This window comes from Agelaius tricolor, unplaced genomic scaffold (genome assembly GCF_023055355.1).
Source record: "Agelaius tricolor isolate 1412-34295 unplaced genomic scaffold, bAgeTri1.0.p SCAF_54, whole genome shotgun sequence".
NCBI lineage: Eukaryota > Metazoa > Chordata > Aves > Passeriformes > Icteridae > Agelaius > Agelaius tricolor.
Genome location: NW_027269314.1, coordinates 409,427 through 433,816, shown reverse-complemented (window position 1 = coordinate 433,816; position 24,390 = coordinate 409,427). Strand labels below are relative to the sequence as shown.

The following is a 24,390-nucleotide window of genomic DNA, read 5'->3' as shown; positions in this document are numbered from 1 at the left end:
CTCCTCCCCGAGGACACCGCGCAGACGCCGAGGGCCACCACCGTGACGTCCGAGCGGGCGACTCGGCCGTCGGGTCCGCGGGCAGCCCGCGGGGGCCATCGCACGACCCCATCCCAACCCCACAGCGGTCCCATCCCGGCTCCATCCCATCCCCATGCCGGCCCCATCCATCCTCATGCCAGCGCTCCCGCCGTGCCAGCCGGGTCGGGGTGGGCACCGCGCCCACCGGCTGCTGCCGCCTCACCCCGCGCACCCCGTCCGGGTGCCGGCGCCCACGGCGGGCGGGCGGCGGGGGGCACCGGGAGTGTTTCATGCGGTTAAGAAGTGTCTGATTGAGGCAGGAGGCGCCAGCAGCTCCCCCGGGAGCCGCAAGCCAAGGACTGGAGGACCAAATGCAGGCTAAAGTAATCCAATCTGGGCTGGTTCATCTAATTAGCCCAGAATTAACCCAGCAGCCAGAGAGGAGCTGACTGTCCCTCCAGTTTGCCAGCGGGTTTGGGGGGAAGCGGGAGGAAGAAGGGGACGTCCAGCGGTAATGAGATTACGGGGGGGAGCGGGCGGGAGCGGGTGCGCGGCAGCCTCTGGCCGGTGGCAGCGTGGGGCCCCGCCAGGTCCCCGCCGCGCCACCGCCGTGATGGCCGGGGCACCGGGGACAGGCACGGACCCGTCCCAGCGACCCCCGCCCCGGCAGCAGCCTCGGAGCCCGCGGCGTCCCCGTGGGGGACGGGAAGCACCGGCACGGGCGGCACCGGGGACGCGGCACCACGAAGCCGCGCAGCTGCACCGGCAGCCCCGGGGCCACGGCGGGGGACGGGGCGAGGAGCCCCGGCAGCTTCGGGCAGCACCTCCGTGGTGGGGCGGGCAGGGGCCGGACCCCACAGACCCCATGCGTGACCCCCTGCTCCCAGGGGCAGAGGGGCGTGGAGGGCGCGGGGCGGGGAGATGCTGGTGCGGCTCTGGCGGTGGCAGGGCCCGGTGCTGCGCTGGCTGAGGGCTGATTCCCTGCTGGAAATGGGCAAATGCCCTTTCTTCTGCCGCATCCCCTCCAGCTGTCACTGCCACCCACGAGAACCGCCGGGCCCAGTCCCTTGGGGTGGCAGGGGGGACACAGAGGACACAGAGGTCCCTGCTGCGGCCGAGAAATGAGGAGGGGTCTGTACTGGCCCAACTTGGGGGGTTCCGGGTGCAGGGACCCTGCCTGGTCCCCACGGTGGCTCAGGGGGCCCTGGGCCAGGCACAGAGACACGGCCTCCTTCCAGGTGGCCCAAGGGTCACTGGGAAGGCAGAGCCAGCGGCACAAGGTGGTGACACCTCGGCTAGTGGGGCCCCTGGGAGGGAAACACCTTGCAAGGGTGGGAAGGGGCTCAGAACTCCTTGAGCAGCCTCAGTTCTTCCCCTCCCTCCCTCCCTCCCTCCCAGGGCAGCCCTGGCTGTGTTGCTGGAAGCTGCCGGGCAGGGGGGGCTGCTCCGGCCGGGGGTGCTGCCTGCAGACCCCCGTGGGCGTGGGCGGGCCCTGGCGCAAGCAGGCGCCGGGAGATCCCGCATTGCCCCGGGCCCCGTCCCAGCCCCCCAATCCATCTCCCAGCCCGGCAGATTCCAGCCCCTGGGCACGGCAACATCTGCCTCCTGCTCCGGGTTCAATTAACCTGCTGCCGCCTCCTCCTCCGGCACCGGCCATTTCCTCCCGCTGCCACTGTCACCGCCACTGCCGCCACTGTCACCGCTGTCACTGCCACTGCCGCCGCCATGGCTGCACCCCACGGGGTCACAGCGGGTCCCTTTGCCGCAGCAGACCCGGAGCCGGTGGCTCTTTTCAGGTGGAAAAGCCACAGTGGGAACCCTGGGATTCGTCCTAGCACCTGCCGGGCTGCGAGCAGGGAACGCCAGATATCCGTGTCGCCTGCAGGGCAGGGTCCCGGTGCTGTGTCCCCCTCCCCTTCTGGGCACACGAGGCTCCGTCGGTGCTCCTGGTGTGGAGAGGAGCAGCTCGGCCGTTCCCGGTGCCGGGGTGGGCTGTGGACATGGCCGAGGGTGGCACAGGCGTGTGCCCGTGCAGCCCCGGTTCCCGCTGCCCCACACCCCGGCAGAGCTGGGACGGGCACCCCACACTGCGGCGAGCCTGGCACCGCCCGGTGCCCCCCGGTGCCCCTGGGATGCGAGGTGCCCCGGCGTGTGCGGTGCCCCCGGTGCGGCAGCTGCAGCCCCCGGTGCCGCCGTGATTTACAGGCGCAGGCCCCGGTAATGTCATTTGCCCCAGACCGGTGGCGCCAGCGTGCCCGGGAAGCCGCCGCCGCCTCCGCCCCGCCAGCCCCTGTCCCGGGGCCGTGACCCGCCGGGAACCCACCCGCGGGGCGCCGCGTCGCTGTCGCGATAGTCGTCGGAAGACCCGACCGAGCCAGTGCCGCTCTCCGCTGCCGTTACCGACGGGACCGGGCTGGGCTCTGTGACCGGGAAAGGCGGGCGGGGAACAGGGGGCCATCCCGGGGAACGGCGGGTCGGGAACCGGGGTCTTTCTCCGGGAATGGCGGGGCCGGGGGTGTCGGACTCCATCCCCCTGAACGGTCTGGTCCTTGGAAAACGGGGTCCATGATCCCGGGAACGGCAGGTCCCGGGAAGGGGGATTTATGGCCCGGGAACTGAAGGTCGGCATGGGGTCGGTGCCCCGGGAGAGGGCGGTTCCCTGGGAACTGAGACCCCAGCTACCGGCAACGGCGGCTCGAGGAGATTGGGATCCGTGTCCCGGGACGTGTCCGTGCTCTGGGAACAGCGGGTCGGAACAACCCCTGGATCCCCGCACCGGGCGCGTTGGCTCCGGGGCCGCCAGATCCATTCGCTCCCGTACGGACGGGCTCGGTGCGAAGCCTGCGCACCGCGGGCGCCGGTCCGTGCGCACCGTGAGAACGACGCTGGGGCAGGGGCCGCTTCGTGCGCCCCGGGAGGGGCGGCTGGAAGCGCCGACGGGGCTGCGGACGGAGCGGGGACGCGAAAAGGCGCCGCGCTGCTGCCCGATGCGACAGCGGCTCCGCCGGACCGGGTAGGCGCTCCGGCGGACGCCCCTGCGGGGAGAACGGGTACGGAGCCCGTCGGTGCACGGGGGGCGTTCGGGACCCGACGGGCCCGTCCGCTTGTCCCGGAGCCGGGGCGGGGGCCCGGAGCGGCGGGGGCGGGGGGGGTCCCGAGGCGGGGGCGGGGCCCCGAACTGTCAATCACGGGGCGCGGCCGCCAATCAGGGCGCAGGCGGTGGGAGTTCGGCCGGTCCGGATGGAGCGGGGCAGAAAAGCGCGTCCCGCCAGGGCCCGCAGCCCACCCGCGCTCCCGCCCCGGGGCCGCCAGCGGCTGCGAGCCATGCCCCGCACCCTGCCCCGGGCCCGCACCCGCACCCGGCACCTGCCCCGCACCTTGCTCCGGGCCCGCACCTCGCACCGCGTCCTGCCCCGCACCGGGCACTCCGTGCCCGTCGCCGCCGCCGCCCCCCGCCGCCCCCCGGCCATGCCCGCGCCCCGCCGGCTCTGAGCGCGGCCGGGATGGAGCGGGAGGGCGGCGGCCCGGGGCCCCCCGCGCCCCACGAGCCCATCAGCTTCGGCATCGACCAGATCCTGGGCGGCCCCGAGCCCACGGGGCCGCACCGGGCGGCGGCAGAGCCCGACTACGGGCTGTACGGCAGCGGCTACGGCCCCACCGGTCCGCTCGGCTCCTACAACCTCAACATGAGCATGAACGTGAGCGTGAACGTGACCCCCGCGCCCGCCGCGCCTCCCGCCGGAGTCATCCGCGTCCCGGCGCACCGGCCCGCGCCCGCCCCGCCGCCCGCCGCGCCCGCCGCGCCGCCGCCGGGGCCCGCGCTGCCGGGGCTCACCTTCCCGTGGATGGAGACCACGCGGCGCATCGCCAAGGACCGGCTGTCAGGTGAGCGGGCGGGACGGCCGCTGGCGGCTACCGGCGGCTACCGGCGGCTATTGACGGCTCCGGGCACTCCCGCGGCACCGGCCGCTCCCGCGGTTCCGTCGGGGCAGCGCGGTCCGGCGGGCACGGCGCGGGTCGGGGCGGGCGCGGGGATCGGACGGGGATGGCGGGGACCGTGCGCTCCACAGGTTCCCGCAGCGCCCGGTGCTCGCCCGCCGCCGTCGGGGCCCGCGGGAGCGGCTCGGGGTAGACGCGGCTACAGGCGGCTCCACCGCGGCACCGGCTATGGTCCGGTGGCTCCGGGTGGAGCCCGGGGGGTCCCAGCAGGCTCCGGTCTCGGGCTTTACTCCGTGTCTGGTCCCGTGCCCGGTTTGGAGGTGCCAGTGGCGACGCTGTGACACCATAACGGGGAGGCTGTGGGGAGCCGGGTGTGGGGTGGGTGCGGAGTGGGGGCTCTGCAGAATGGGGTGGGGGCTCTGCGGGTGTGAGATGTGATGTGGGGGCTCGGAGGGGACACGGTGCAGGGTGGGGGACCCACCGTGGGACTGAGGACAAAGCCCACCCATGCACAGAGCAATGTCCTGTGCCTTGTGAACCCCGAGAATGGGGATGGTGGTGCAGGGGTACCCGGGGGGTGCCTGGGGATGGGATCACTGATCTGAACGTGCAGGGATCGGTGTGGAACACACAGAGCCAGCGCTGTGGGAGAGGCCAGGGCGGCCATGCGGGGTTGTGGAGGTAGTGAGGGGTTGAGGTGCTGCTGGTTTGGTCGGGGCTGAGCGCCCTGGTGGGGGCTGAGCAGCAGTGCTGGGCTGGAGGTGCTGCTTGCTGCACCCCACAAGCAGGAGGGGTGCTGAGGTTGGGGTCCCGGGCACTGGGACCGTGTGTGGCTGCCGGGGACCCCCGGCCTGGCTCAGCTCCTCTCCCGCCCAAGATGGCGGCACTGCCACGTCCACAGTGTGTGGCCGCATGCGGGGACAAGGCTGGAGACCGTGCAGGGCTGGGGGCCGAGTCCCGGCCGTGTGGGCCATGGGGGGGTCTGGGGCAGGACGCTGGGGACCCTGGGGGTCCCACCCGGGCGCCAGCAGAACCGCGTTCGCCTCCCGGCCCACCCCGCCATGGCAGCGGTGACGAAGCACGGTCCCCGCGCAGGGGTGGCGGGTGACGTCCTCGTCTCCTGCCTGGCGCCAGCGTTGGGTGGATGGGGCAGCCCCTCCCCAGCGCGGGGTCTCTCAGCCGCAGCCATCACTCAGCACCTCGGCCTTGGGGTGGGCTGCAGGCAGGAGGCAGCTGGTCCCGGTGAGAGGCCGCCCATGTGGGGAGGGGGCTCAGGGGCCTCTGTGCCCCCTGGCTGCACGGCTCCATCTGCTCAACCGTGCCCTGCACGGCTCCACCTGCCCCAACCATGCCCTGTACGGCTCCACCTGCCCCAACCATGCCCTGCACGGCTCCACCTGCCCCAACCGTGCCCTGCATGGCTCCATCGGCTCAACCATGCCCTGCACGGCTCCATCTGCCCCAAGCCTGCCCTGCACAGCTCCACCTGCTCAACCGTGCCCTGCATGGCTCCACCTGCCCCAAGCGTGCCCTGCAGGGCTCCACCTGCCCCAACTGTGTCCTGCACAGCTCCATCTGCTCAACCGTGCCCTGCACGGCTCCACCTGCTCAACCGTGCCCTGCACGGCTCCACCTGCCCCAACCGTGCCCTGCACGGCTCCACCTGCTCAACCGTGCCCTGCACGGCTCCACCTGCCCCAACCGTGCCCTGCACGGCTCCACCTGCTCAACCGTGCCCTGCACGGCTCCACCTGCTCAACCGTGCCCTGCACGGCTCCACCTGCCCCAACCGTGCCCTGCACGGCTCCACCTGCTCAACCGTGCCCGTCCCCCTGGCTGCAAGGCTCCTCCAGCCCAGGCGGCCTCCTGGGCATGGGTGGGAGGGAGGATCTGTGGGTGTCAGGGAGTCCCTGGGGTGCTGTGGGCTGTGCCCTATGTCCCTATGTCCCATGGTCCCGGCCATGTGCAGCCCTGTCCGTGTGGTGTGGCCCTGGTGGTGGCTGTGGTGCCATGGTGCCATGGCAATGTGGTGCTGTAGGGTCATGCCTTGGCAGAGGTTGCTGCCAGAGCAGGAGGGGTGCAGGTGTTGGGGGCTGGCCCTGCCAAACCTTTGCTTTCCTCCATGCTGCTCTGATGCTCCCTGCAGCTCCAGCAGCTTCTGGGGCTGGGATGTGGCACATTGGCCTCACCAGGGCTGGGATGTGGCACTTTGGCCTCACCAGGGCCGGCTCACACCTCAGCTGGGCAGGGACATCCCCTTCCCCAGCCCATGGAAAGAGACACTGTCTGCCTCCCAACAGCTTCTGTGGTCCCATTCCCTCACGGCAGAGCTGGGCAGTCCCTGCAGTGCCCCGGAGGCTCTTTGGGCTCGCTGTGAGGGGAGGTTGGGTTTGTGCAGGCGGGCTCGATGGTCCTGCATCCGTCCTGTGACCGGGCCAGCCCATCCACCCCGACATTCCAGTGCCGACCGCAGGCTGGGGGAGTGACTGTGCTGTGGGGTAGGAACGGGGATGGCTCCTCTCTCATGCCATGTCTTGAGCTGCCCGCATGTCCCCAAAGTGGGGACAGCTCTGGGTGTCCCCCTCCCCTACTCTCCCAGGCAGCACTGGTGGCTCCCCTGGCATTCCCCATCCCCATGTGCCCCCTTGGCCCCGAGCCCCCCGCTATGCCCCAGGGTCCTGCCCTGCTGTGCTTTGCTGGGATGGCCCCCAGCGCCCCCTGACGCCGCTGTCCCCACAGCCGCGCTGTCGCCCTTCGCGGTGACGCGGCGCATCGGGCACCCGTACCAGAACCGGACGCCGCCCAAGCGCAAGAAGCCGCGCACGTCCTTCTCCCGGGTGCAGATCTGCGAGCTGGAGAAGCGCTTCCACCGCCAGAAGTACCTGGCCTCGGCCGAGCGTGCCACCCTCGCCAAGGCCCTCAAGATGACGGACGCCCAGGTCAAGACCTGGTTCCAGAACCGCCGCACCAAGTGGAGGTAACAGGGACAGCCCCGGGACAGCTGCCACAACTGTGATGCTCACACCCCTCTGGCAGACACCCCAATATCCCTCTAACAGCCACCCCTATGTGTCCCTCTGGCAGACACCCCTATATATTCCTCTGGCAGCCACCCCAATATCCCTCTGGCAGACACCCCAATATCCCTGACAGCCACCCCAATAAATCCCTCTGGCAGCTACCCCGTATCCCTCTGGCCAACACCCCAATATTCCTATGACAGCCACCCCATATCCCTCTGGCAAACACATCAATATCCCTCTAGCAGCCACCCCAATATCCCTATGACCCCAATACCCCTGTTGCAGACACCTCAATAGACACCCTCTGACAGCCATCCCAATATCCCTCTGACAGCCATCCCAATATCCCTCTGACAGACACCCCAATATCCCTCTGACAGACACCCCAATATCCCTGACAGACATCCCAATATCCCTATGACCCCCATATCCCTCTGGCAGCCCCAAACCCCACATCCCTCCAGCAGCGAGCCCCACATTCTGGGAGAGGCTGGGACTGGGATGGACTGGGGATGGATGGCATCACCTTGGCCTCCCCTGTGCCCTCTCTTGTGGCACTGTGGCACGTGTCCCACAGCAGCAATAAGGGGACAAGGGACAGTGCCATCTGTGTCCGGTGCCAACGCTGTGTGCGTGTGCAGGCGTCAGACGGCGGAGGAGCGCGAGGCCGAGCGGCAGCAGGCCAACAGGCTGATGCTGCACCTGCAGCAGGAGGCTTTCCAGAAGAGCCTGGCACAGCCGCTGCCCCAGGACCCGCTCTGCATGCACAACTCCTCCCTCTACGCCCTGCAGAACCTCCAGCCCTGGGCCGAGGACAACAAGGTGACGTCGGTCTCTGGGGTGGCCTCTGTGGTGTGAGGGCGCTGCTGATGTGCTGGGAGGTGGCACCGGGAGCCCGGTGGGCTCTGAGCCTGGAGCGTGGCAGGGAAGGGGCTGCAGCTTCCTGAGAGAGAGCCCCGCACTGGCAGCCCCCTCCCTGCCATGGAGAGCCCCCCAGGAACACCCAGGAGTGAGGTTGTGCCCCTGTGGTTGGACTCAAAGCTTCACCAATCCCCATCTGGAGCACTGCGGTGGGCAGCCCCCTGCCTGGACCCCCAGGAGCCCAGGGCTGGGCCCCCATGTCCTATGGACCCCCAGGAGCCCAGGGCTGGGCCCCCATGCCCTATGGACCCCCAGGAGCCCAGGGATGGGCCCCCATGCCCTATGGACCTCCAGGAGCCCAGGGATGGATCCCCCATGCCCTATGGACCTTCAGGAGCCCAGGGATGGGCCCCCATGCCCTATGGACCCCCAGGAGCCCAGGAATGGGCCCCCATGCCCTGTCAACCCCCAGGAGCCCAGGAATGGGCCCCCATGCCCTATGGACCTCTGCAGGCCCCTGCCTGCCCCCCAGGAGCCCAGGGCTGCACCCCTGCACCCCACAGATGGCTGTAGCGCCCTGCTCAGACCTGTGGGAGCCAAGGGCTGGGCCACTACACCCCATGCACACCTGCAGCTCCCTGCCCGGAGCCCTGGGAGCCCAGGGATGGGTCCCCACACCTGGCAGGGCTCTGCAGCTCCCCCACCAGCAGTTCCATGGGCTCCACAGCCTCCAGCCCACCTGGAGCAGGGCGTGGAGCTCCCGTTCCTGGTGCTGGAAGCCCCCCACGCTGGCAGCGGGGTCTGCACCACCCGCACCACTTTGCCTTATCCCGGTCGGAGTTTGCCACCTCCGCCTTCCATCTGTGCACAAAGGACTCGGCCAGCCCGGCCCCACCCCGTGGTGGGACAGACTGACAGCCTGGCCCCCTGGCCCTCCTCCCGCTGGTCTGTCAGCTCCCAGGGCCTGGACATGCCCGTGCAGCCCCTGCCATGGGCTCGGGGTGCTCCCCATCCCAGTCCCTGACTGCCCCCGGGTGTCACCTCCCACGGACTGAGCCTGGGTGTGACCCACAGGACACTCGTGGGGTGCAGAGGGGCTGAATCCCCCCCTTCTTCTGGCAAATCTCTGCACCCCCTCCCCAGTGACCCCCTAAGTGGGGGTTCCCCCCTCCAGGACCATCCAGCCCGACTCCAGCCTCTGTTGATGATGATGGAGGGGATGAAGGGGGTGTGTGTGTGTGGGGGGGGGTTACAACGGTGACCTTGACCCTGAACTCGACCTTGCCCCCACCCCGGTGCCACCCGCGATGCTGCAGCCCCTCACCCCGCGTTTGGGGGACAGGCTTCTCCCCTCACCCCGCGTTTGGGGGACAGGCTTCTGCGGGCTCCCCCTCTCCGCTGCTACCGGGAGGAGTCGTTCACCCGGTACCGACGGGATTGGCTGCGGTTCCGTGACGCGGAGGGGTGGAACCGCATTACCACCGGGATGAGCGCGGCCGAGGGCCGGCCCCGGTGCCGCTGGGCCGGCGGCGAGGCGGTGCTCCGTGCCCGTGCCGAGGCCGCCGGTTACCGGAGGCTGCTGCGAGCCCGAGCCGCCGAGGTGGAGGCGTTGCGGGGCGCGGTGGGCGCCTTACACCGGCAGCTGGAGGGGCTGCGGGACCGGCGGAGCGGGGAGCTGGCCAAGTACCAGGTGCGGGATTGCGGGACGCCCGGGGGGCTGGGAGGGAGCGGGGGTGGGGGCTGGGATGGGAGGAGGAGGAGGAGGAGGAGGAGGAGGGGGGTGGATGTTTGGAGCTGGATGCCCGGAGGGATGGGGAGAAGGGGGGGTGGGCATGGGGAGGGGCGGGGGTCAGGGGTCCCGGTGGAGGTGGGGGGCCCCGGGAGGGATGGGGGAGTTCCGGTGGGACCGGGAGCGGGGCTTTGTGTGGGTCGGGCCGCAGGGTGTCGGGGCGGGGTTGGGTGTCCCGTGGGTCCATGTGGGGTGGGGGCCGTGTAGGGCGGGGGTCTGCGGAGTTTCCAGGGGCCGGGTCAGGGGTGCCGGGAGTCTGTGCGGATCGGGGGTCGGGGGTCCCTGTGGGGGTCTCTGTGTGCGGGGGATCCCGGGGGTCGCCCCGCGGTCCCGGCGCTGCTGACGGCCCGGCTCAGGAGCGGGTGGCGGAGCTGGAGCGGGAGATCGGGGCGGCGGAGGCGGAGATGGCCCGGTGCCTGCGGGAGTACCCGGCGCTGCTGCGGCTGCGGATGGCGCTGGAGGCGGAGATCGCCGCGTACCGGTACGCGAGGGGGGCGCGGGGGGCACGGGGGGCGAGGGGCTTAGCCCGGCCCTTCTTTTCCAGGGAGATGCTGGAGAGCGAGGAGCTCCGCCTGGGCGGCTTGGCCCCGCCGTGAGCGGCGCCCCGGAGCCCCGGTCCCGCCACCGGAGCCCGGCCCTGCCCTTCCCACCGGAGCCACGGTCCTGGGACCGGATCCTCAGCCCCACCACCGGACCCCGGTTCCTCCGCCGGACCGCAGACCCCCGATTCCTGCACCGCGGTTCCCTGGGACCCTCGGGACCTCTCTGGACTGACGGAGCCCCGGTCCTTGTGTCCCCCCGTTCCACGGGTGCCCCAGACTTGTGCCCGCCTGGCCCGGGAGCCCCGGGAGGGCAGCGCCCGTGGGGTCTCACACTCACCAGCCTCTCCGGGGCGGGGGTCCCGGCCCAGACCCTGTGGAAGCACCTCAATAAAGCCCCGTGGCATCACCCAGAGCTGGCCCGGCTGGATGGGGGTGGGCAGCACCCCCGGCTGTGCTCCAGGGGTCTCTGGTGGGGTGGGGGCTCCGTGGGCTCAGGGAGGGGTCTGGGTTCCCTCCTGCCTGGTGCAGCCCCTCACCCCCGAGCTGGGCACGGCACGGGGACACTGAGGGGGCGCATTGTGGGGCCACAGCGTCGGTAGGAACTGAGCCCCCCCAGTGGTGATGGGTGGGCCCTGATCCCCCCCACACTGTCAGTGACACTTTGGGGTCAGGATGGGGGATCCTGCTCCCTGGGTTCTGGGGATGGGGTCAGGATGGGATCCTGCTCCCTGGGTTCTGGGGATGGGGTCAGGATGGGGGATCCTGCTCCCTGGGATGTGGGGATGGGGTCAGGATGGGGGATCCTGCTCCCTGGGATGTGGGGATGGAGTCAGGATGGAATCCTGCTCCCTGGGATGTGGGGATGGGGTCAGGATGGGATCCTGCTCCCTGGGTTCTGGGTGTGGAATCAGGATGGGATCCTGCTCCCTGGGATGTGGGGATGGGGTCAGGATGGGATCCTGCTCCTCGGGATGTGGGGATGGGGTCAGGATGGGATCCTGCTCCTCGGGATGTGCTGCTCCTGTGCCTGGGGACATTGTCCCACCACAGTTCCCAGAAAGGAGGCAGAGCTGGGAGGGTTTTTGAGGGCTGGGGGAGTTCAGGGAACTGAACTGGGCAGGGTTTTTTACTCCACCTGTCCCCAAGCTGGGCTGGAGCACGGGTGGAGCCTATCCCAGACATGCAGATGGACCCCAGGGCTGAGTTTTGTGCTGTGGGGGCCCAGCACCTCCCTTCCCACAGACACCGAGCAGAGTTTGTGGTGGCAAAGCAAATCCCTGAGTTTTATTAGGGGGAAAAATCCTTTTCCGAGCTGTAAAGGGATGGGGCTTCTGGGGAAAGGAGGTGCCCGCTTGTGGGGTCGGCACCCTCCAAGCCGCTGTTATTGGGGTGCCTCGAGGCCCATCCAGGCGCTCCAGGGGCTCCAGGCCGGGGGGGTGTAGGGGTCCCGGCAGCTGATTCGCACCCGCCCTGCGCCCGCCAGCACCGGCGTCTCCTCTGCACCCTCCACGAACTGCTCAACCTGCAAAGGGGGCAGGGCATGGGCTGGGGAGAGCCTCGGGGAGGGGGCACAGCACCCCCCGAGCCCGGCAGCGCTGGGGGGAGCAGCGGTGACAGCCTGGGGTGACAATTCATCAGCCCGGGAAGGGAAGCAGCAGAGTGAGGAGGGGCCGTGGCTGAGCATCTTCCCAGGGACAGCGAGGAGTCAGGGATGGGGCAGAGGCAGGGTGGGCACATGGGGCAGCCTGTGTTGGTCCACCCTGGGCACAGACCGCCCCTCCCCGTTACCTGGGTGCCGTTGTGGAGCTCGTACTGCAGATGGTAGAGCAGCGCAAAGTAGGATCTGGGGAGCGGCCAGGAGGCTGGGGGGGCCCAGGCCAGGTGGAGCTGCTCCCCCTGCTGCTTCAGGATCAGCTCCTGGGGCGGGTCAGGACGCACTGTGGACAGAGGGGAGCTCAGAAAAGGGGCCGAGACCCTCCCCCCGGAGCCTCCAGTGCCTCTTGGACACTCCCACCCCGCTGCCCCTGCCCTGAGCTCACCAATATCGCGGAGGAAGAAATGCCTGGAGAGGTTGAGGTAGGAGGTGTCCGAGAGCCCCTCCAGGTGGAGCTGGAGCGGGCGCAGCTCCTCCCCGAAGGGGCAGAACAGGGGATCTGCCAGGCTGGCGTTGAACCGGCCTTGGTCACCGGCCACGGGCACCCAGGGCCCCACGGAGCCATCGCTGTGGGGAGGGAGGGGTGGGCAGCTCTTAGGGCGGGGTGCCCGTGGTGCTGCCGTGGGTCTGGGGGGTCCCAGGGCACCCACCTGCGGATGAGGCGGGCACGGAAGATGGCAGAGGCGGGTCCAGGCCAGGAGCAGTGGAAGGAGCCGTTGTAGGACTCAGCCTGGCAGGACACGTTGATCTCCTCCTCGCCTGAGGGGTTGAGGGGTGGCTGGTCAGGGGCTGCATGAGGCCAGGAGTGGTGCCCACTCCCTTCAAGGGGCTCCCCACAGCCCTCTTCCTCATGCCCATGGGCTGGGCACCAGAATCCCCTGGTCCTCAGCCCCTCCACCCCTGCCCCCCATCAGCCCCAGCCATGCCCCTCCTTACGGGTGTTCCTGACCACCACATAGGTGGTGTCCAGCAGGACAGGGCCAGCCCAGCAGCTGTAGTTGCCCGTGGCTGGCAGGTCCAGGCCCAGGATGGTGAGCTTCTGGCCCTCAGGCACCAGTTCAGCCATGGGCTCCTCATCCCCGTTCAGGGTCCAGGAGATGTGCTGCTCTGAAGTGTCACATCGCACCACCACGTCCTGGTTGAGCTTCCCCACCTGGACTGGAGGGGAGAGGCAGAGCCAGTGGTCAGAGATGGGCTGTGGTGGGGGCAGATTGTTCCCCAAACCGCCCATGGGTGGTGGCCTCACAACAACCCTGTCCCACAATCCTGCACTCCACGTCCTCACCCCATACCCACCCCACATCACCCTCATGCCCACCCTCCAATCTCCCAGCAGAGCTCTCCCAGCCCCTATCAGAGGGATGTGGGTTTGAGATGCCCCCCACTCCCTCTGCAGTCCCTGTCCCCGCCAGGTTTCCCCTCCAGGCCTCCCCTGTGCCCCGGGGGCAGCACTCACACTTTGGGGGGAAGGCAGTCAGGGCTTGTGCAGGCACCAGGAACAGCAGCAGCCCCAGCAGCACCAGCATCTGGGAAGGGAAAGGGCAGGGAAGGGCAGCCCCAGCTGGACATCACCCAGGAGAGGGACAGCCAGGGCAGAGCCCCCAGCCCTGGGAGCAGCACCCCCAAAGCAGAATCCCCCCCAGCCCCCCAGTCTGTGCCTACCTCTGCGTTGTCTCTGGTGGGCTCAGCAGAGCCGGGGGCTGCACTTTTATACTGGGCTGGGCTGTGTGGGGCTGCCCCAAGGTGCAGTCACAGCAGCATCACACTTCTGAGAACTACAGGATGAGACCCACGCTCAGCCCTGTCCCTGCCTCCCACCCACAGCACTGCTGGTATTTCCCAGGGGGGCAGGGGGCACAGACACCCCCTGCCCCTGAATGCCAGAGGATGAGGCACGCTGGGAACACCCAGGCAAGGGGCAGCACTGGGCATCTGGGATGGTGTTGGGGTTTTGGGTGGTCCTAGCTCTCTCAGAGGGGTCCTGCAGCACCTGAGGGTCTGCACATCATCACTGTGTGCTGCACAGGACCCCCACAGTGCCCTGCTGTGGGGTGGGGGCACCTGTGGGCTCTCTCAGCACCTGTGCTGGGGCTCTGGAGAGGGGCAGCTCAGGGCTGGGCCCCTCTGGGTGGGTTGAGGAGAGGGGAGGGTTGCCACAGAGGTTCAGGGTGATGCCTCCAGCCTGGCACAGGTTGGCACACCCCTTCCCTCCCCTCCTCGTGCCAGTGTGTCCCATGGGATGCTGTGCAGAGATGAGGACGTAGGGACAGAGATTATCAGGGTCACCAGCTGCCCCTTTGCCACCCCACTGGTGCCAGCCCATGCTGAGGGCACGCAGCAGAGCCCGTCCTGGGGAAGGCAGTGCTGTACCCTTTCACGTACTTTCTGCAGTTCCTAGAAAGCAAAGAGGGAACTGGGGCTGTGGGAGGCTGGGGGAGCCCAGCTCTCACCTTTTGAGGCCAGGACAGGCCAGTGGGACCTCCAAGGCCCCTCCCTGAGCTGAGCCAAACCCCTGTGTGTGGGCTGAGGGGTGGGGATGGGAAGCCAGGACCCCCAGGGCTCCTGCAGCAGCTCAGCCCTTGGCTGTAGCACTGTAGGGAACCCCAAAAGGAGAGGGAGGGAGGGAAGGGGTGCCTTGCCCTGGGGTGCCCCCGTGCCCTGCCCTGTCTGGGCGAAGCAGGCACTGGCAGCAGGCTGGGGGCCTCGCTCGCCCCCATCTCACCAACAAGAGCTTCCCCTTGGCTTCTGCAGAAGAACCACAACCACGGAGGGGAAGTCCTGAGGCAAAGGCCAGGGATGCCCTCAGAGCCTCAGCATGGCTGGAACCCCAGCCTGGCACCCGAAACATGGGTGGGAGGGGACAGAGGCCTCACGGACAGAAGCCATTCCTGGGAGACAGGAGGAGCAGGGACAGAGCCCACCCTGGCCAGACCCCGCTGTGGTGATGTCCTTTGACAGGACAGAGGAACCCTGGCTGGATCCCTCTGTGGTGATGTCCCTGGGTAGGATGGACCCCACCCTGGCTGGATCACTCTCTGGTGATGTCCCTCAGCGGGATGGACCCCACCCTGGCCAGACCCCTCTGTGGTGATGTCCCACAGCAGGATGGACCCCACCCTGGCCAGACCCCTCTGTGGTGATGTCCCACAGCAGGATGGACCCCACCCTGGCCAGACCCCTCTGTGGTGATGTCCCACAGCAGGATGGACCCCACCCTTGCTGCAGTCACGGACACGAAGCCAGGAGCAAAGGTCACAAAACTTTATACAGGAGGAGGGACCCGTGCGTGGCCCCTCGGCCCCGGCGTGGGGGGAGTGGGACAGGCGATGCCTCCAGCCCCGCAGCACCCCCGGGAAATACGGGGTGAAGGAGCCCAGTGGGGAGGGTCCACAACACTCCCCCGGCCGGGGCCAGCGCTCCCCAATCCACGCTCTGAGGTGCCGGGGTGGTCCCACGGCCGCTGGCCCACGACTGACCACGGTACAGAGCCGAGGCAGTGCCAGGCCGTGCCCGCGCCTCCCTGGGAGCCGGGACAGCCCCTGCGGCCACACAGCCTCCCTGGGGCCTCCCCGGGGCTCCCCTGTCCCCAGGGTCACGGCCAAGCCCAGGCAGCCCCACCGCGGGGCTCCGCAGCTCCGGCTCACTGCAGGACGCACACGTCCCCGGGCTCATCCTCCTCGCGTCCGGCTCCCTCGGGCAGCTCCGCCTCTGCCGGCGCCGCCTCCTCTGCCGCCACCACCTTCTCCCGCAGCTCCATCAGCAGGTCCCGGCCCTCGCTGGGCGGCAGGTTGCTCAGGTAGTACTGCGGGGCCAGCTCCACCAGCCTGCGAGGAGGACAGGGCGGGGTCAGCCAGCTACAGGGACACCCTGTAGGGAAGGACCCGCCCCTCCCCATCCCCTCACATTTGGGGCTGGATCTCCGAGACCACTTGCAGGCAGTTGTCCTGAGAGATGGTGAACTCGTGGTAGAGCACCCAGGGGGGCAGGCGGCGCGGGGGGGCCCGCAGCAGGTACCCACAGGCGGGGGCCAGGTGTGCCACGTGCTTGTGCGTCAGCATCACGTAGTTACCGGAGCCGTCGATGTCTCGGGCGACCTGCGAGGGACCAGCAGGTGTCAGGAGTCAGCACGTCCCTCTGGGTGTTCAGAGTTGTTAAGGGGGGCTTGGACACCCTGGCACACAGCCCAGAACACCTGGGGATTTGATTTTGACCCTTGGAGCAAAGTATGTTACCTCATACAAAGTTGCCAGCTTTGTACTAGGACGTGAAAGTCACACAGGTTTGAACGGTGTAATAACAAAATGATCACAGGGTGAAAATACAGATTTTAGGATTTTTGGTATGGGGGTTTTGGGGACAAGATGGAGGAATCTGGGTGTGTCAAGCCCTTCTTTCTTCTTCTTCTTCTTGTTCTCCATTTCCTGCAGTGATGTTGGCGCTTTGGGATTGGTCTAGAGTAGAAGTGCACTGTCTAACACAGGTGATAGGTATTGGGAATTAAGTGTCAATATGTTATACGTAGTTTGTAGTATAAAAGGACAACACCACCTCGGGGGCGGTCAGAGTGCCTGTGGCTGCCTTGCTGAACAGACCTCAGCTGGGCAGAAAGAAAATTTTATAGATAAGAATTAATAAACAACCTCAAGACCAAAAAGTGAAGAGTCCAGACTCGTTCTTCAGTTGCACAGGCCAAAGCAGAGACACCCTGCACATCTCGGGGCAGCAATTATCAACAGCAACCTGAGAAGCAGGGACTGGGGTGGCTGCTGCACCCCAACATCTCCCCCATAACTCCCCAGAACGCCCCCTGAGCCCACCTTGAGGAAGTATCCGGAGATGAGGGCGCGCTGGATGTTGAGGGCGTTGGCGTCAGAGCCGAAGGCGGGCGGGGACACCGGGAGCTCGATGCGGCGCATGGCCTCCAGCAGCTCGGCGCGCACCGTGCCCGCCAGGCGCAGCGCCTCGGCACACAGCCCCTGCTTCCGGCACCAGCCCTCGTCCCCTGCGTCTGCAGCCGGCACAGGGGGTCAGAAACAGGGCGACAGGGGTGGGATATTTGGGTAAGCAATGGGGGGACAGGGGTGGGACAGTGGGGTCAGCGATGTGGGGACAGGGGTGGGACAGTGGGGGCTGTGATGTAGGGACAGGGGTGGGATATTTGGGTAAGCAATGGGGGGACAGGAGTAGGATAGTGGAGGCTGTGATGTGGGGACAGGGGTGGGATAGTGGAGGCCATGATATGGGGATAGGGATGGGATAGTGGGATCAGCAATGTAGAGACAGGGGTGGGATAGTGGGGCTGTGATGTAGGGACAGGGGTGGGACAACAGGGTCAGCGATGTGGGGGACAAATGTGGGATAGTGGGGGCCATGAGGTGGGGATAGGGGTGGGACAGCGGGGGCTGTGATGTGGGGACAGGGGTGGGATAGTGGGGTCAGAAATGGGGGGACAGGGGTGGGACAGTGGGGGCTGTGATGTGGGGACAGGGGTGGGATAGTGGGGTCAGAAATGGGGGGACAGGGGTGGGATAGTGGGGTCAGAAATGGGGGGACAGGGGTGGGACAGCGGGGGCTGTGATGTGGGGACAGGGGTGGGACAGTGGGGTCAGAAATGGGGGGACAGGGGTGGGACAGTGGGGGCCATTGTGTGGGGACAGGACAGTGGTGCCATGGGGTGGGGAGAGGTGAGCAGAGAGCCCGCTGGGCTAGTGGCTTGGGGAACACAAAACCACTGCTGTTCCCCCTGTCTGTGATCCCTTCACACAGTGGTGACAAGGACTGAACCCCCAGGCTAGAGCTGGGACCCCCAGATCCTCCCCCAGCCAGGCTGGGCACTAGGATGGTGTCAGGAACGTAGCTCCAAGGCAGGGGACACATGAGGGGACACAACAGGGGACACAAGGGGTCTGTGGGATGCCCCCAGGGGTGCAAGCCCCCCAGCCCCTGCCCCACTCACGCTGCTGGAAGGCATTGAAGATGTTGATGAGGGTGAAGTGGTCCCCGTTGGGGTGCAGCAGCGCCCGCCGGCGCAGCGCCACGGCCTCCTCCAGGTGCGTGGACAGGGGCACGAAGCATGGGGATGCTGGGGGTGGGCAGGGGGTCACTGTGTGCCCCCAGCACCTCCCTGGCACTGCTGGCTCCCCCCAAGCCCCCCACAGGGTACCTGTGAGCATGGCAGCCAGGCTGACCATCTCCTCCACGCAGTCGAACTCGCAGGAGGCGATGAGGGCCTTGGCCAGCTGCGGGTCCAGGGGGAACTCTGACATGATGATCCCCACCTCCGACAGATTCCCGTCATCATCCAGGGCTGCCAGGTAGTCCAGGTCCTCCAGAGCTTGCATCAGTGACTCAGGGGCTGGGGTGGGACATCAGGCAGCTTTGCCCACTCTGTCCAGTCCCTCCCCAGAGACAGCCCAGCCGCAGTGATGGCCACAGCCATGGCTGCCCCACTGTGCCCCTCTGCTCCCCACGCCATGCCTGGCCCCCCTGGGCTCTACCTGGGCGGTCAAGGAAGTCACACTGGCCCATGTCAGCGATGTCCAGGCGCTTCAGCAGCAGCACCAGACGGCTCAGGCTGGTCTCACTGACGTGGGGCGCGGGGCTGGGGGGCAGGCGCTGCTCAAAGGCCTCTGAGTACAGGCGCAGGCAGGTGCCTGCAGGAAAGAGGACAGGGACAAGGTGGGGACAGGTGCTGGCCCAGGGGCTGCTGGCAGTGCTGAGGGGAGGGACACTGGAGCAGAGCTCACCTGGGGGGCTGCCAGCAGCTCTCTGCATGCGTGACTCGGCCTGGCTCCTGCTGATGGGCCGCAGCACCTGGGACTCGGCGCGGATGCGGGGGTTGTACACCTGCAGGGGAGGCTGTGAGTGGGACCCCTGCCATCCCCCAAACCCCTCACCTGCCACTGCAGGGCCACCACTGCCACCTCCCTGGGGCAGACCCCTCCTCCCAGCCTGGAACACCACAGCCCACTGCACCCAGGGCAGACCCAGACCCCCACCCATCCCGTCCCACTCACACTGCGCAGCTCCAGCCCCGAGTCGATGACGAAGCGCACGGTGCCCAGCGAGAAGGACGAGTCCCCGAGCCAGTGGGTGACAATGACACGGCGCTCCCGGCCCTCCTCAGGTGTCTCATAGAGTCTCTGTGCAGCCCTGCCCACCCCAGGGTGCAGCGGCAGCACCAGCAGCGGGCCCAGTGCCGGGCTCAGCGCCACGGCCTCCGTCTGGATGGCAGCGCAGCACTCGGAGATCTCCTGAGCAAGGACAAAGGGGGACAGGTGACACCTGCTGACACCACAGCGTCCCCATTCCCAGGCTGTGCCATGCCTTGTGCCCACCTCCACCACAGAGGAGCTGCAGCCACCCCTCCATCCCACTGAGAGGAACCCCCCAAACGTCCCCTGCCCTGTTCCCCCATCAGCCCACCTGCTCACTGGCCAGGAAAACGAGGACGTTGCCGGGCTCCTGGCGCCGGTGGATGTCCAGCACGGCCTGGCAGGCGGCGGCCACGCTCCCGTGGGCCGGCGGCTCCCGGTAGAGCAGCTGTGGCGGGGAGCCGTGCCCGGGCACCCTGACCACGGGCGGGTCCCCGCAGAAGGCGCGCAGGCGCGGCTCCAGGGCGGGCGAGGTGACCACGACGAGGCGCAGGGCCGGGCGCTGGCGCAGCACGTCCTTGAGCAGCCCCAGCAGCGCGTCCGTGGGCACCGTGCGCTCCTGAGCCTCGTCCAGCACCACCACCCCGTACTGCCGCAGCAGCGGCTCCGACGTCATCTCCCGCAGCAGCATCTCGTCCGAGCAGAACCTGACACAGCCCCGAGCCATCAGCATGGAGCCCTGGCTGGGGGAATGGCTTATCCCCTCCCCAGGGCAGCCACCTCCCCATGTCCCAAATTGCCAAGCAATGTGTATTCTATTTGCTCCTCCCACTGTGGGGTACTGTCACCACACTGTCACCACACTGTCACCACGCCACACACCTTCCCTGGCATTTATCTCAGATTGCCAAGCAATGTGTATTCTATTTGTTCCTCCCACCGTGGTTACCATGTCTTGGTTTGGAAAGACAGGTGTGTGTTAAGGAAGGCAGGAGCCTCCCCTGAAATGGAGAATGTGAACCTCCTCCCTCTGAATTGCTATGAATTTTAAATTAAGGGGCTCTCAGGCAAAAAGATATGGCAGCAGGAAATAACAGTTCTTTAATAGGGAAGAAAATAAAAGGATAAAATAAACAATGCAGTACACTAGAACAACACTGACAGAGTCAGAACACAATTTGACACCCTGTGGGTCAGGGTGCTGGTAGGGGTCCAATTGGAATTGTGGCTGCAGCCCTCCTGCAGTGTCAGGGGTGGTTCTGTTGGAGCAGGGATCCTGTAGAAAAGGGTGTAGCCTTCCACTGAAGATGCAGTGGAAGAGGCAGCTACTGTTGCTCTGGGAAATCCAGTGGAGAAGCTGTGCTGGTGTTCCAGAATCTCCAGATTATATCCAGGTAGGAATGCTTGGCTCCTCCCCCTGGGCTCACATCTCCCAATGGGATGCTGTAGTTCTTATCAGCCATGCAGTGACATTCAATGGCTGTTATCAGCAGGTGTCCCCTTCCAAGGGAGGAGTGATTGTGGAAGAGATAAGGAAAACTGCCCACTTGACAGAAGACAGCTGCCATACAGATGGCAACAGAATTCATCTTGCCTTGCAATCTGGAACACACCACACTGTCACCATGCCACACACCTTCCCCGGCATCTATCCCAGATTGCAAGGCAATGTGTGTGTTCTATTTGCCATCTGTCAGAGGTGGGGCAGTTCTCTTCTGTTCATTGGGCAGTTTTCTTTATCTCTTCCACAGCCAATCCTCCCTCCAGGAGATATCTTCTGTTAATGGGCCATTAATCATTAATTATCTTCTGTTAATGGGCCAGTAGGTGTCACTACCTGGCTGATAAAATTCCATCATCCCACGGGGAGAAGCTCTGCCCAGGGGAGGAGCCAAGCATTCCTACCTGGATACAATCTGAGATTCTGGGACAGCAGAACAGCGTTTCCACTGCATTCCCAGAGAACAAGCTGCCTCTTCCACTGAATTCCCAGAGGAAGACTGCATACACCCTTCTCCAGGATCCCTGCTCCAGCAGAACCACAGCTGGCACTGCAGGAGGGCTGCAGCCACAATTCCAATGGGACTGCTCCCAACACCCTGACCCACAGGGTGCCAGGTTGTGTTCTGACTCTGGCAGTGTTATTTTGACTTACTGCATCATTAATTTTATTTTTATTTTCTTCCCTAATAAAAGAAAATTCCTTCCCTTCTTATTCCTACTCCCACATCTTTGCCTGAGAGCCCCTTAATTTCAAATTTAGAACAATTCAGAGGGAGGGGGTTTACATTCTCCATTTTAGGGGAGACTCCTGCCTTCCTTAACACACACCTTTGTCTTTCCAAACCAAGACAGCCCAGATCAGCCCCCTCCCTACAGCAACCCCCTCCCCATCCCCAGATCAGCCCCTCCTCAGAGCAGCCCGTGCCTCTCCCCAGCGAGGCCAGCCTGGATTAAGGGATTAGGCGGGGTTTAGCAGGATTAGGGCACCGTGCTCCCGTTCCCAGCACGGGCCCTGCTGTCCCTGCCCTACCTGAGGATGGTGTCAGCAGTGCAGCAGTCCTCGTGGGGCACACAGTAGCCCACCTCGTGGCCCAGGTTCAGGTCCATCTCGTCGGCCACGCGCAGGGAGAGGCTGAGGGCGGCCAGGCTGTGGGGCTGGGTGCAGGCCACCAGCCCGTGGGCAAACGACATGGACAGGGCGTACTCGGCGCACCACTGAGGGATCTGTGGGGAGAGGGCGTGGGGAGTGTGGCTCCAGGACTGTCCCCTCCCTGCTGTGCCACTCCAAAGGGCACAAGGACCCTCCCCTGTGGATCTGGCTGCAGGATGCCCAGGGCCAGGGGCAGTCCAGAGGCACTCAAAGTTCAGGCAGAGTGAAAAATATGTATTTTATGATTGGATTTTTGCACATATGAAAATGAATATTATATGTGTTGTGTTAAAAAGTTATGCTGTGTTAATTTTCTTAAGTAGTGGGTTAAATATAGTTTTAGGTTATACCAAAATGTTAAAATAGAAATTATGCTATGTAAGATATTTTATTAAAGAAAGGACTTGCAGCGAGATAGCAGCCACAGGACACCTGAATCTTTCAGAGAAAGAGAATTTATTGCTCCATTATCAGGAGAAACAAACTTCTTCCTGCCTCACTTAGCCCTGAAGACACCGGTTAGGATTAAGAGGAAGAAGCTGACACTGATCAGACAGAATCCTGTGTTTGAATGGAATTTGTGCATCATGTATGAGGTGTATGAATATGCAACAGGCTGTTGCTTTTAAGGGTTAATTCTCTGTTAATGTGTGTCCTTTTTTGGGCTTATTTTGCCCAGAAAGAGGTACCTGGACTGTCCATAACTCTTTGTTTTTATTGTCTCATATTGTCCTAATCCAAATTGTCTAAAATTTTTATTACTCTAATTATATTGCTATTTTTACAACCATTTTATTACTATTAAACTTTTTAAAATTTTAAAACCAAGTGATTGGCATTTTTCACAGGCAGGATGTTCCCTCTGCACTCCTGTCACCTCTGAGCCCCACAACCTGTGACAGGAGCCCCTTGGCCTCACACCTGCAGCTTCCTGCCCCGGTGTGGGACACCACAACCCTGCTCTCACATGAGGGACATGGGACAAACCCCCAGAGGGACAGGGAAGGGATCACCAGGGAGCAGCTGCTGGCCAAGTGCCCGGCCTGACAGCGTGGGACAGTGCCAAGGCCATGCAGATGTCCCTTTGGCACCAGGGACCCGAGTCCTGCTTCCTCCTGTCACCTCCGAGCCCCCCACGAGCACTGCCTGTGCCTCAGTGTCCCCAGAGCCCTGCAGGGACTACCAGCAGGGTGCTGCACCCCAAAACACCGGCCCTGGGGCCCGCACAGGAGCTTTGATCCCCAAATCCGGCAGCGCCAGCCCAGCCCAGGAACTCAGCAGATCACACCCAGGGAGCTGATTTGGTTGAGCACCTGGAGCCCAGGGCCAACACCCCGATAGCCTGGGGTGACCCAGCCCATTCCAACACCCTGACAGACTGGGGGACCCAGCCCATTCCAACACCCTGACAGCCTGGGGTGATCCAGCCCATTCCAACACCTCCATATCCTGGGGGACCCAGCCCATCCCAACACCCCGATAGCTTCAGGCGACCCAGCCCACTCCAGCCCTGCAGCTCCGCCACCACAATCCCCTCCCCGGTCAAAGTCTGCCCGGTGCCGTCCCCGAGCGTCACCAGCAGCTGGAACCGGCTCCCCCGGGGCCACCCCGCGGGGATCTGGAGGCCCAGCTCCGGGAGGGGCCATTCCTCCCTCCGGTGCCAGCGCTCCCCGGTTCGTGCCCAGCTTTGCCCATCCCCAGCACATCACGGTGCTCGCCCACCCCGCCGGGCTCCGTGCAGCGTTCCCGGGCACCCTGTCCGTCTGTCCCTCTCCACCCGGTCTGGGAGGATCACAGAGCACAGGCCAGCTGCCCTCGGGCTCACCTGGGTGCTCTTGCCGGTACCGGGGGGCCCGGACACCAGCACGATGCCGCTGCTGCCCTCCAGGTGCTCCATGAAGCTGTACTTGGCCGTCCATACCGGCAGCTCCCGCCGCTGCCGCAGCAGCTCGTAGTACCGGGAGGAGAAGGGCAGCCCATCGTAGGGATTCACCTCCAGGTCGCCGTCGCAGCCCAGGGACGGCTCTTCATCCTCCTCCTCCTCCTCTTCCTCCTCCTCCAGCGCGGAGCCGGGGCCGCTCGGCCCGGGCAGGGGAGCCGGGGCCCCGGAGCCGGCCATGGCGGGGACACCGGAGCTGCGAGGGCGGGCGGAGGTGGAGCGGGACCGGCGCTGACCCACCCCCGCCTACGTACCGGGAAGGCGCCCGGTGCTGCCCAGTGCCACGTCCCGTCCGGCGCGGAGGGGGGACCCGCGGGCACCGGGGACGGCCGGGGGATGCGGGCACAGGGGTGACACGGCCGCGGAGATCAGGAACAGAACCGGAATGTGGGGGACCGGGAGAACGGGCAGGGAACCGGGAAAGGGAATGGGGCACCGGGAGAGCCCCGCAGGACCGAGCGGAGTGCGGACACCGGACAGGTGTGCTGTCCCCCCCCCTGCGCGTGGGGACCGGACCGGAGGCAGGGTACGGGGGTCGCGGGACAGGACGGACACCTTGGAAGGGTCGGTCCCGAACCGCACGGACCGGACCGGATGGGCGGAGCACCTGTACGGGACGGTCCGGACCGGGCACCTGAGCACCGGCACCGGGCCGGAGCGGAGCGGGCGGGCGGGTCAGAGGCGGGTCAGGGGCGGGTTCCCCGCACCCCCTCAGGGCCGCGGCCCCGGTTCCGGCCCCGGTTCCGGTTCCGGTCCCGCCGCTCACCTGCGCGCGCCACCGCGGGCCCTGCCGGGGGACACGGCCACGTGATCCACGGCAGCCAATCAGCGCCCGCCCCGGGCGGGGCCCGGATGTGGCGGCGGGACCGGAGCGG

At 66.1% G+C, this 24,390-nt stretch overlaps 4 protein-coding genes across 6 annotated transcripts; 2 read left to right on the top strand and 2 right to left on the bottom strand.

The window, feature by feature from the left end:
- Positions 1 to 3,399: 3,399 nt before the first annotated feature.
- Positions 3,400 to 8,091, top strand: TLX2 (T cell leukemia homeobox 2). Its single transcript, XM_071455792.1, has 3 exons — positions 3,400 to 3,906; positions 6,700 to 6,937; positions 7,625 to 8,091. The coding sequence occupies exons 1-3, from the start codon at positions 3,525 to 3,527 to the stop codon at positions 7,839 to 7,841; spliced, it is 837 nt and encodes a 278-aa protein (XP_071311893.1). The 5' UTR covers positions 3,400 to 3,524; the 3' UTR covers positions 7,842 to 8,091.
- A 1,068-nt stretch (positions 8,092 to 9,159) lies between these two features.
- Positions 9,160 to 10,587, top strand: LOC139604629 (alpha-internexin-like). The gene is made up of 3 exons (XM_071455793.1): positions 9,160 to 9,534; positions 9,990 to 10,114; positions 10,178 to 10,587. The coding sequence occupies exons 1-3, from the start codon at positions 9,331 to 9,333 to the stop codon at positions 10,227 to 10,229; spliced, it is 381 nt and encodes a 126-aa protein (XP_071311894.1). The 5' UTR covers positions 9,160 to 9,330; the 3' UTR covers positions 10,230 to 10,587.
- A 902-nt stretch (positions 10,588 to 11,489) lies between these two features.
- LOC139604633 (interleukin-12 subunit beta-like) lies at positions 11,490 to 13,418 on the bottom strand. Its single transcript, XM_071455801.1, has 6 exons — positions 13,286 to 13,418; positions 12,766 to 12,987; positions 12,480 to 12,588; positions 12,215 to 12,396; positions 11,964 to 12,112; positions 11,490 to 11,697 (listed from the first exon to the last, which is right to left on the bottom strand). Exons 1-6 carry the CDS (start codon positions 13,353 to 13,355, stop codon positions 11,557 to 11,559), a joined length of 873 nt encoding a protein of 290 aa, XP_071311902.1. The 5' UTR covers positions 13,356 to 13,418; the 3' UTR covers positions 11,490 to 11,556.
- Positions 13,419 to 15,075: 1,657 nt separating this feature from the next.
- On the bottom strand, positions 15,076 to 24,348 carry DQX1 (DEAQ-box RNA dependent ATPase 1). Of its 3 annotated transcripts, none has more exons than XM_071455798.1 (12): positions 24,282 to 24,348; positions 23,402 to 23,711; positions 21,457 to 21,650; positions 19,255 to 19,630; positions 18,846 to 19,082; positions 18,576 to 18,675; positions 18,327 to 18,482; positions 17,993 to 18,184; positions 17,786 to 17,911; positions 16,647 to 16,837; positions 15,733 to 15,923; positions 15,076 to 15,653 (listed from the first exon to the last, which is right to left on the bottom strand). In XM_071455798.1, exons 2-12 carry the CDS (start codon positions 23,693 to 23,695, stop codon positions 15,470 to 15,472), a joined length of 2,241 nt encoding a protein of 746 aa, XP_071311899.1. In that variant the 5' UTR covers positions 23,696 to 23,711; positions 24,282 to 24,348; the 3' UTR covers positions 15,076 to 15,469. The 3 variants fall into 3 exon arrangements, with proteins under 3 accessions (XP_071311899.1, XP_071311901.1, XP_071311898.1); XM_071455800.1 differs by lacking the exon at positions 24,282 to 24,348 and adding an exon at positions 24,123 to 24,275; XM_071455797.1 differs by lacking the exon at positions 24,282 to 24,348 and having other exon boundaries at positions 23,402 to 24,275.
- Positions 24,349 to 24,390: the final 42 nt, after the last annotated feature.